Source organism: Amphiura filiformis, chromosome 3, assembly GCF_039555335.1.
Source record: "Amphiura filiformis chromosome 3, Afil_fr2py, whole genome shotgun sequence".
Taxonomy (NCBI): domain Eukaryota; kingdom Metazoa; phylum Echinodermata; class Ophiuroidea; order Amphilepidida; family Amphiuridae; genus Amphiura; species Amphiura filiformis.
In genome coordinates this window covers 10,981,826-10,994,084 of record NC_092630.1, presented here as the reverse complement: position 1 = coordinate 10,994,084, position 12,259 = coordinate 10,981,826, and the positions used below count along the sequence as shown (strand labels likewise).

The window sequence follows — 12,259 nt, the reverse complement described above, 5'->3', positions numbered from 1 at the left end:
CTAAATTAGCTACATGTATTTGAATGGGGCTTCAACTTTGTCAGTACTGCTGTTTTTTGCCAAATTTCAAAAATACCAAATGACAATTTCAATGACTTACTAAAGTATCACTTTTAAGCAATTTATAAACAATTTTATTTTTTTACACTTGCGCTGGAATCACTGAATAGGTCTTTAAGCTGAATTTATACCCGATCGCTTTTGCAGAAAAGCAATTCTAATGCAGGCTTGGTGTTTAATTCCATTTTCAGAGCGTCAATGCGATCAATCGATACCAAAGCAAAAATGATGTCGCTTTTGCAAATTGAAGAAATCTCAACTTTCAAGTGATATTGCTTGACATGTAAATGCCTCAACCAATCATTTCCAAACAAATGGATCTATTATTTTGCTAATTAACTTACTTTTCTTGATTATTATCTTTGAGTGAGGAATTATTTTAAAGCAATAATTATTGTCAGCAATGGATGTATTTTGCTCCATTTCGAATAATTTATTTGACACTGGAAGTCACTTGAACCAGTGGCGTAACTAGGGTTGGTAGCGCCCGGGGCAAGAAACATAATTTGCACCCCTATCCCCCACCGAGAATATCTTAGACACAGGGGTGTGGGAATGGCATCGGCATTATGATTTGAAAATTTGGCGCCCCCCCCCCCCAGTGGTAGCTGGTTGATGGTAGTAGATTTAAAATGCAGGGGAATAAAAGCACCATATTAAATCCGAGGTGCTCAGAATAAATATGCTCTTACTTTACATGTTTCTGTTGTTGAATTCATCCTGATTATTACCCTCCCTAAGTAGTGATTACAAAGGTATCTCAATGGCTGATCTACTGCTGATATCAGGTAGTTTATCAATGCCTTATCTACTACTGATATCAAGTATTTTATCAATGCCTTTTTACTACTGATATCAGGTAGTTTATCAATGCCTTATCTACTGCTGATATCAGGTAGTTTATCAATGCCTTATCTACTACTGATATCAGGTAGTTCATCAATACCTTATCTACTACTGATATCAGGTAGTTTATCAATACCTTATCTACTACTGATATCAGGTAGTTTATCAATGACTTGTCCACTGCTGATATCAGGTAGTTTATCGATGACTTGTCCACTGCTGATATCATAAAATAACAAAATAAAGACAAAAAATACACCAGGAAGCCTTTGTATATTATCACATCTTGCATGTGAACACTTCGGATTTGGCACAACAGAATAAGATGGTAAAGGTCATCAGCAGGTGTATTTTGTTTCAGGTAATTGGCTGCTAGTGCCAGTGGGTAGCTGATGGATTAGTTTAGCCCTAATCAGTATACAGCCACTAACCCAATGGGAAAATTACATGTTTATGCAAGGGATGTATGTGTGTGTGTTAAATTAGAATACTGGAGTAGCTACTCAGCACTGTTTTAGAATGCAAAGTGTAGATTAAGTTAAAGTGATGATCAGAGATTTTCTCTACAATACTACTCAACACAGGGTTCCTGCGGTCCTTGAAAGTCCTTGAATTTGAAAACACATTTTCAAGACCTTGAAAGTCCTAGAAATTTGCACAAGGTCCTTGAAAGTCCTTGAAAATTGGAATTTTACCTGAAGTAAAATTTTGACAAAATTTGTAGTGGAGAGGAGCTGTCACTTTTGTTAAATACGTGCCGCATGGAGAGCTGCATCATGATTTTTGTGTTGTGGTAAGTCCTTGAAAATTATACTTTTGGACCTTGAAAGTCCTTGAAAAGTCCTTGAATTTTAAAGGCTTCAAGGTGCAGGAATCTGTCAACTAAACATGCTAAATGATCAACAATAACTAAATATACCTCAATGATTATAGCACTTCATGATGAAGCCCCTGAGTGTGAATAGGCCACTTGATCATAAGGGAGTCACATAAAGTACTTAATTCCCCCAGGAATTACTCCCCTTCGTTATAACTCAAAATCTCTGCATCAAATATTCAAACTGAAATAGCAAAAGAAACTCCAAATTTGTTCTGCAAATTTTTCAGATGACCTCATTTGTCTTAATAGCCCAAAATGTATTGCCATGGTGACCCTCTGTATGAGAAAGAAACCAATTCAAAAGTTGTGCCTAAAGTCACTGATTGCTTTTGTTGCTAGAGTGCCTGATCTTTAATGGTCACCGCAGGTCACCCTTGACCTGCCATGTAGAGAATGATTTAAATTACACCACATTTCGCCATACTGCATTTTAGAAACGCTTGCTGTTAGAATAAGAAAAATTGTAATTGTAATTATTGCACAGGTCACGGCGACCCTGTGACCTTTCCGGAAAAAGCCGAGTGGCAGGTTTTTCAAATAAATATTTTCTGTGTAAAAACTGTACCATCAGATAGGTAATGGAATATATGAATATTAACTGTACATCTATCACAACAATTTTTGATAACAACTTGCGTCACAATTGATCTAGTATAGAAGGTAGAGAATTTATTTCAATCTTATATACGCCATTTTTTTTTTTTTTTTTATTGAAAATTAATTCTGTAAAAACTGTATTTTTTTAATGTAATTTTCACATTAGACCCGACAAAAGATTAACGTTTTGTTGTTATGATAATCTAATCTTTTGATTTCGTAAATAAAATTAGGGGTCTAATGTGGATTTAGGATGCAAACTGGAACAATCCAATGCCTTGTCAAAATCATTTGCTTCAAAATGGAGTTCGGATGCACTTCGTAATTCAACTTCCGCCACTACGGGAAAGCACATGCACAGCAGAGCATGTGGCCGATATCAAAATCGATTTTATGTATTGTGTATGTAGGCCTATTCATAGGACCCTCGTATTAATTGTCTCTATGCGCTTGAGAATTCAACAATATAAATAATGGTAGCTTTATTATAATACACATTAATGTTTTAAGCAGATAAAATTCCAAAATATGATGCAGTAATGCAGTTATGATTTATTAATATTATATGTTTAAATTTTCACGATGACACTATCAAGTTCTTCGTGGTCGAGCGGTCTAAGGCGCTGGACATATAGTATACGTGATAGCCAAAGCGGTGAGCCGTGAGTTCGAACCCCGCCTCTGACAAAGTTTAAAAGAAGTAAAATTTTTACTTTTTAAAAATAAATTTCATATTGGGGAAATGTGACTGGGAGAATTTATGTATGGCGTGGAGTGGTGTGGATTTAAATCTAATTTTTGAATCTACATCTTTTTTCATTCAGTGATACACCATGGCTACAAATTTTGAGCTATCCAGACAAATAAGGTATATTAAAATTTGCAGAACATAGTTGGGTTTCTTTTTGCTATTTCAAGTTTTAAAATTCAATAGGTAGGTTTTGAGTTCTTGTCTAATAAAGGAGGGGAGGGGGTAAAATATTTTACTTGGTTGTTGGGAGTGACCTTCTTTTTCTATATCTTTCAAATATTTTTCTCTCTGTAATTCTGTCTAGCCTGGCTTAAGTTGAGCATTTGTTTGAGCCTGGTCTCATTAGGACCCAAGTGTGTCTCCGCTCGGAGCAACCATTTAAACATACAAACACACACATCCTGATGGAGTCCTATGTCCTTTTCTCAACCTTTGATGTCCTTTCTATTGATCGGATTAGGGCTATTATAATGAAGGGAGTTCAAGTCCTATAATGCCCTAATCCGATCAATAGAAATAAGGACATCAAAAGTAGATAGAAGGACACACAACTCCATCAGTACATCAGGGTTGCCAAACCCACAATTTAGTAGCCCAATTGGGCAACTTTGGAAGATTTTCTCTGCAACTTTTGACACTTTTCTGTCCCATAGAAACCAATGGTTAAGAAAAAATGGTGTGACTTTTCAACATTGGCTCCCATGACTTCTGATAGTTTCATACCCCATAGAAACCAATAGTAAGAGAAAAATTGGGTGACTTTTCGATTATATCTCCCAACATATCAGTGTTATCATTCCATGTATTTCAAAACAAAAGAAACATGTTACCTTGTAAAGCTTTATAAGCTAGGATGTAAATAAATCATTGTCTATGTTTTTTTCTTTCAATTTACACAGTGAACAGGATGCAACCAACATTTACAACGATGCGCACCGACTCAACATGACTCGAGCCGGCTACGCATGGATCGTCACCGAACAGAGTATCACAGGGAATGCACTTCAATTTGCACCAGAGGGACTTCTGGCTATCAAACTCCATGGCGGCACCAATACATCGGCACATATTAGTGATGCTCTCAAAGTGGTTGCCAAGGGTTACCATAGCTATCTACAGACTGATGGACCAACTAATAGCGGTCCCCCTCAGCACTGTCGAACCGATGTACCATGGGAAAGCGGGCATATATTTTACAAGTAAATGGGCTATTCTATTTAAAATCCACACTACCCCTGTGGAAGATTTTGGAAATATCTTCCACAGGGGCAGTATGAATTTCAAATGGAATTAACACTTTAACAAACTCTATTTGAAACTCATCCTCCCTCTGGGAAAGATTCAGGTTGAGTCTTTCTCAGAGGGTGTACCGTAAAATGGGGTAACTTCGGTCAGCGGGGTAACTTTGGTAAATATATTTTTTTAAATTGTCATATTTTCGTATAGCAATATTGTTTTTAGTCATATTTGGTGTCAATTTGTTAAGAAATATGTTTGGAAGACATAACAGTCGCTCATGTCCAATTTCCTTGAAATTTACGAAAAAAGCGTGATTTTTAACCAAAAATGAGCATTTTTTTACATTTTTTTCAGAAAAAATAAAAATCAATATTTGTGAGCAAAGATGTGTGCTTGATTAATTTTGCAAGAGGTCAAATGTCACAAAAAACAACAACTTGCCCATATACAGTGAAGATCAATTTTTTTGATATTTTTTCCTTCATGGAATGTAATACTGTGACCAAAGTTGCCCCAAATGTGGGGTAACTTTGGTCAGGCTATTGTTAACCTCTATGGCACCCTTACAAAATTATTAAAAATCTTTTTCAACTTCAAGGTGTAGAAGGGAACCCTAATGTCACAAAAAAGAGTTAATTAGAAATATAATTGGTTTTGTTTGGAAGCAGTGGTTTAAAAACTCTGAAAAGTGCCCAAAGTTACCCCATTTTACGGTATCAAATTCAAATTGAGTTGTCTAATTTGTTAATTCCATTTGAAATCCATACTCCCCCTGTGAAAGATATTTCCAGAATCTTCCACAGGGGTAGTGTGAATTTTAAATGGAATAGCACATGCAATGTATAGAAGTTGATGTTTAGGTGACAAAAAAAATCTGTTCTACATGCGTGATTGACCCTGATTTTGCATTTTGAGGATATGTGTGTTTCTTTTTGGCATATGTAGGTTAAAATCATCCAATTTTGGTGCACAAGTGGATTGATTTTGACAAATATGAGTAAAAATTACAGAAAAATTGCAATTTGTTTGATTTTTGTAGGGTAATTTGAAGGGGAAAAACAGATAAACAAAAATTACCAATGTGAAAGGCCTGTCTGCTTGTACAACAAGGTTGTTGTTTTTTGTCGCCATACCGTAAAACCCCGTCTACAAGCATATATGGGTTTTTTATGAAAGCTTAAAACTAATACTAATTTGGCGTATATATACCAATACAATAGATTGGTCTTACAATAATACTTGTTTTTATATGCTTGAATCTGTAATTTATTTGTTCAAACTCCATAATGGCGCCTGGAATAAATTAGCTTTCATCAGAAGCACTCTATATGCGTGTAGACGGGGTTTTACGGTATTTAAACATTTGTTATCAATTTTCTTCTAAAATACATGAAGTGCATAGAAAAAAATTTCTTTACCCCAGTCATGACAAAAAATTACAGAAAATCCTCTTTTTTTTGCCATAATTGTTCAATTTTGGTCAAAATTGTGCCATTTTCACTATTCCTTCCCCATTGCCCCCTCTCCACAGACACATATTACCAAACATTGTCTTATTTTGGCCCAGCAAAAGCAAGTCTTTCTCTTTAAAGTGTCTGTGCAATTTGAGCCGAAAGCGCATTCATCTCTTGTGTCCGACATAAATGATGCTGGGATTGTATGTACATTGATAGCCGTTGAAGTTGTCTCGAGAGGTCTGATTGACACACACAGCAAAAGTAGATTGGCTTGTCTTGTCCGTTAAAGCCATAATGTACGATTTCCTTAAAATTTTCAATTTGTTATTCTATACTCAAAATGCTGAAATAATACTAAGCTGGGAAGGGTTTCTGTCCATTTTGAGTCGATATAACAAGATAAAGTGAAAGAAACCCTACTGCTTATTTTGGCCATTTAACATGCATTTCTATAGGAGGACATAAAGTCATAATCCATGAATTATGATTTTATGTTGAACCTTGCCCTGTAGCTCTCTGTTGACCTACAAACACAACCGATTTGGCTGAATCCATTTAGGTGCAAGGATTTTTTTGCCATGGCTATGGCAAATAATATAGCAAATTATTAAGAACTGACATTTTTGACATTTGACAGTCCTTGAAGTAAACTTTATAAATGTGTACAAGTTCAATTAGGGCTCATATAGAAATTCCCTTACACAGGAAGGTGTGCCCCATCCTGCAGCTTTCCTGTGCCAGCCTTTTGCTAAAATCCTGGGCAGGGTGTATCACTGATGCATATAATCCATCCGTTTTATGACCGAGCTTCCCTGAGGCGCGCGCTTAGCGAGGGGAATCCTGCCTTCTTTCTGTGTGAAAACGTGGTAGGGTATTTCAATATGAGCCCTTATTTGATTAGGCCAAAAAAATATGTTTGGTTGCCTTTCAGAGACCGATCCAAAAAATTGCAATCTTGGGTCTGGTTTTTTTTTCAATCACTTTCTAGAAGAAACCCTAAATTTGGACAGTATCAAGGACATTTTTTATTTGTTATTCACTCATTTTATTTATTAAATGCACGATTTGATTAAACACAAGAAGTATTTCAATTTAAATTCAGTCCAAATTGCACAATTATTTTACCGTAAAATGATCAAGCATTTGTCAAAATTAGCCTTTTCAAAAGGAAAAGGATCAACCTACCGACCCTCCAAATTTTTGTCTTGGAAGGGCAACCAAACGATTGATTTTTTTTTACCTTATAATAATTGATGTTATAAATTAAGGGATCTAAAATGAGCGTTTATTGCGTTTCGACAGTATTTTTTTTGGGACATGAGAGCACCTCAGACCTATCGAATTGCATTCTGAATACGAAGCATGTCTTTCTGATATCAAATCATTTTCATTTTTGAAAATTACAATATAATACAAATTTTATGACAAATTATAAAAATTTGATATTTTTCAAATTTTTGATATATAACAGTCCTCGGTAAATTATATAAATCTAATGATATATTCTTAAAGTGTATGTAGCTGGGAGGAAAAGTCGACGGTCAATTGAAAATTTTGACCTTTCATATTGAAGATATGGATTTTTTCCCAAAAGACCTAATTTTTTTGGTGTTTTGGGAAAAAAATCCATATCTTCAATACTGAAAGGTTAAAATTTTCAATTGATCGTCGGCTTTTCACCCCACCTACATACACTTTCAGTATAAATCATGAGATTTATAAAGTTTACTTCAAGTACTGTTAAATATCAAAATATCAATTTTAATGATTTGCCATAAAATGTGTATTAAATTGCTAATTTCAAAAATCAAAATTATTTGATATCAGAATGACATTCTTCGTATTCAGAATGCAATTGATATGTCTGATGTGCTCTAATGTCCCACAATAAATACTGTCCAAACGCTCATACCCCAGCCCTTAACGTTCATACCCCAGCCCTTAACGTTACTTTCTTTGAGATGCCAGATTGCTTCTTTTTGTCAGTTTCAAAGATGACTTGTGATTATTCCCCAGGTTTTTTTTTAAATTTCTGTGTCTCTCACACACACACACACCGTTCTAAGCATTTTCTATCAAATGTTGCAAGTTGCCATGTTCATGTAGGAACCATCATGTTCCTGTGCAAACAGCTCTGTATACAAAACCATGATTTTCCTGACTTCCTGTACTGAGCATTGTCTATCAAAACATGGAGAACATCAATAGGCTGTTAGTATCCTCATTAGAGCAATTTAGCTTTCACTATGGACCACAATGGCCTCATCCCAATGACATAGTTCAACCTCAATTAAACAATCATAGTGCAAAATTTGACCTCTAAGTTGCAGAGAATGAGTTTTAGTACCCAAATTTTCAGAGGTCATTCAATGATGTACAAATGTATTGGGGTTAAAGAACTGTGCCCCTGATAGATGAGCATGTTGTGGATCCTAGTGGTTTATACCACTGAAGTTGTAATGTATGTCCTCAAGTGCCAGGTCCCTAGCCATCAGGTGCAATGTACCCCCCACCCATAAATCAGCATAAGATCTGCATTGTCTCTAAAAAAACAGCAAAATTGGGCCACAAATGTCAAAAGTTTAGATAAATATACCCCAAATTATGAGCTTTCTCTGAAATTTGTCTAAAATGTAGGCTCCAAATTTCAACTGTTGAGGGGGTAAATGTCTGCTTTTAGCCAGTGTAAAGATTTCTCTTGAAAAGGTCTGCATTAGGAAAATCTGCACCACTCACAAAACGATTCTGGCTACAGGCCTGCCAAGTGCAAATTTTTTTCTGACAGTGCAGTGATTAAAATACCTGTTTAAAACAAGTCACAAGAGGCTAGCTTCCGCATGAGGACATGCCCAGTATTTAGATAAATTCTTAACTTATCCCATATTGAATTAACTTTGGACAAGGGCTCTTCATGTCTCTTTTAGACCTTCTGTCGCCTCCCTGACTTATGCATGAGAGAAATAATCAGCATATGGAAAATCCTTTGGGACTGCAAAGAACTTACTTTTTCACAGCCATTAGATAATGTAAACTTTCATTGGAGTTCAAAACATACTGATACACCTTTGATGAAGGCCTCTTTGAGTAAACTCCTGCATTACCTGCCTGCATTTACCCTGCCGGCCGGGTAATACTTTCATTATTTTTCTCACTTTCATGTGTGGCATGAGCTGCAATACCTTAACCCATTTCTAAGGGTAACTTTGCTAAAGTTACCCATATCTTCCAAGGATTAAAATTGAGTTAAAATAGGTCTCCATTTTATAGATTTTACACCTCGAGTGCCAGACACACGCACTGGTATACCTTGCCATGGGGGTCAGCCAACCAAGCTTTCCATGCTCATATGAATCTTTGCATCATGATGCAATTGCATCATGTGGGTTAAAGCTCAAACCCTGTTTATATGCCTAACTACAAAGGTCCCTGGTTCAAAACCACACTTGATAAAAAATGTTTTCTCTTCTTTTTTCTTTCTTTCTGGCACCTGAGGAGTTCCTGGTTCAAAACCGCACTTTCTTTCTACCCCCCCCCCATTCCTGTATTAACCATAAATAACTGCCATTTTGTTATTAATCCAATACTGTTGTTCCAAAAATGTTATCTTTTTATCCATTCTTGCTTTAATTTGAGTCAGAAACTGTGAAGATAAACCACATACCCATCTTGGCAGAAAGGCCCTCTCTACATAGCTTTCATATCCGCCTAAATGTTGACTTGCTTTTAAATAAGAAAACTGCTTGGCAGGTACGGAAATACCCACCAGAGAGAAGAAGTACGCAGAATAATACTTGTTTTAGTGAGAAATAATACAAAATTCATGAGGAATTAATAATATGAGTATTTTATATTGTTATTTTTCTAACAGAAATATGGTAGAGGCTATAATTCCACATGGCTCTATTGGTCGGATAGAATTCGACAGCAGCGGGGACATGATAGCAGCCGACTATAAAATCGAAAATTTACAAAATGGTAATCTGGTGCAAATTGGTAGCTGGATGGCAGGGTCTGACCCAGTGGACATTCATAAACCAAACAGCATTGTATGGCCAGGGGGTGCAAGAACACCGCCTGTAGGGTTTGAAATTTCAAATCATTTTAGGGTAGGTGTGATTTGTTATTGTTGATATAAATGGTCAAGGGCTTGGATAGTGATGTTTTCATTTTTTTTGTGGGACCAGAGAGCACATCAGACATTGAATTCATTTTGAATATGAGGAATGTGTTTCTGATAAAATAGGCTTGACAATGATATATTACATGTCCCGGTTGCTTGTTTTTAAGGTGGTAAAAAATCAGTAAAGGTGTTGAGAAATCCTTTGTTTTCGATTTTTGAAAAGTTAAATGAACCATACCTTAACACAAGCTCTACCTACATTCATGGGCGTCAATCGGGGGGGGGGGGTTGTGTGATGGGGGTGTCCCTTTCGGCAGTGACCCATTTGTTCTTTTCAGCCACTTTTTGACAATTCCGCCAATTGCCCCCCACATTTCAAGCCGGATTGGTGCTAATGTCGACATTACAGCCAGTTGGATGGTCATATACTTGATTTGATATGGCTTTAATTACATGTGTGTATACCTTTTCTGGGTTGCAAGCATAAAAATTATTCAATTGTATACAAGTAGGTGTCTTTCAGGTGGCATATAAAAGGTAATGCAGTATATAGACTATTAATCCTCAATTTACTATTTTTTTAACCTTTTGTTTAGGTTGTTAGCATCAAAAGTCATCCATTTACCTATGTAGACCCAACATTAGATGATGGAAGCTGTCTGGAGGACGATGCACTAGAATGTACTGATCATGAGGGTATGTTACCATGGTTACACATGAAAATACACCCATCAATGCCTTATCTGCTATTGGTATCTTGTAGTTTATCTACTGGTGATATCAGGTAGTTTATCAATGCCTTATCTACTGCTGATATCAGGTAGTTTATCAATACCTTATCTACTGCTGCTATCAGATTGTTTATCAATGCCTTATCTACTACTGATATCAGGTAGTTTATCAATGCCTTATCTTCTACTGATATCAGGTAGTTTATCAATGCCTTATCTACTGATGATATTAGGTAGTTTATCAATACCTTATCTACTGCTACTATCAGATTGTTTATCAATGAATTATCTGCTGATGATATCAGGTAGTTAATCAATGACTGCTCTACAGCTGATATGAGGTAGTTTATCAATGCATTATCAAATGCTGATACCAGATTGTTTATCAAGGACTTATCTGCTGCTGATATCAGGTAGTTAATCAATGACTGCTCTACAGCTGATATGAGGTAGTTTATCAATGCATTATCTACTGCTGATACCAGATTGTTTATCAATGACTTATCTACTGCTGATATCAGGTAGTTTATCAATGACTTATCTGCTGATATTAGATAGGTTATCAATGTCTTATCTACTGCTGGTATTGGGCAGTTTATCAATGACTGACCGATCTACTGCTGATATCAGGTAGTTTATAAATGATTAATGTACTGCTGATATCAGGTAGTTTATCAATGACTTATCTACTGCTGATATCAGGTAGTTTATCAATGACTGATCTACTGCTGATATCAGGTAGTTTATCAATGACTTATCTGCTGATATTAGATAGGTTATCAATGTCTTATCTACTGCTGGTATTGGGCAGTTTATCAATGACTGACCGATCTACTGCTGATATCAGGTAGTTTATAAATGATTAATGTACTGCTGATATCAGGTAGTTTATCAATGACTTATCTACTGCTGATATCAGGTAGTTTATCAATGACTTATCTGCTGATATTAGATAGGTTATCAATGTCTTATCTACTGCTGGTATTGGGCAGTTTATCAATGACTGACCGATCTACTGCTGATATCAGGTAGTTTATAAATGATTAATGTACTGCTGATATCAGGTAGTTTATCAATGACTTATCTACTGCTGATATCAGGTAGTTTATCAATGACTGATCTACTGCTGATATCAGGTAGTTTATCAATGACTTATCTGCTGATATTAGATAGGTTATCAATGTCTTATCTACTGCTGGTATTGGGCAGTTTATCAATGACTGACCGATCTACTGCTGATATCAGGTAGTTTATAAATGATTAATGTACTGCTGATATCAGGTAGTTTATCAATGACTTATCTACTGCTGATATCAGGTAGTTTATCAATGACTGATCTACTGCTGATATCAGGTAGTTTATCAATGACTTATCTGCTGATATTACATGTAGATAGGTTATCAATGTCTTATCTACTGCTGGTATTGGGCAGTTTATCAATGACTGACCGATCTACTGCTAATATCAGGTAGTTTATAAATGATTAATGTACTGCTGATATCAGGTAGTTTATCAATGACTTATCTACTGCTGATATCAGGTAGTTTATCAATGACTGATCTACTGCTGATATCAGGT

At 35.9% G+C, this 12,259-nt stretch overlaps 1 protein-coding gene across 4 annotated transcripts in view; it reads left to right on the top strand.

The window, feature by feature from the left end:
- The window catches only part of LOC140148023 (glutamate receptor ionotropic, NMDA 1-like), a 239,146-nt gene that overhangs the window by 196,258 nt on the left and 30,629 nt on the right, over window positions 1-12,259 (top strand). For all 4 annotated transcript variants that reach the window (XM_072169856.1, XM_072169855.1, XM_072169858.1 and 1 more), the window contains exons 4-6: window positions 4,034-4,333; window positions 9,699-9,936; window positions 10,547-10,646. In XM_072169856.1, coding sequence (XP_072025957.1) covers window positions 4,034-4,333; window positions 9,699-9,936; window positions 10,547-10,646 — 638 coding nt within the window. The remainder of the gene's footprint in view (window positions 1-4,033; window positions 4,334-9,698; window positions 9,937-10,546; window positions 10,647-12,259) is intronic.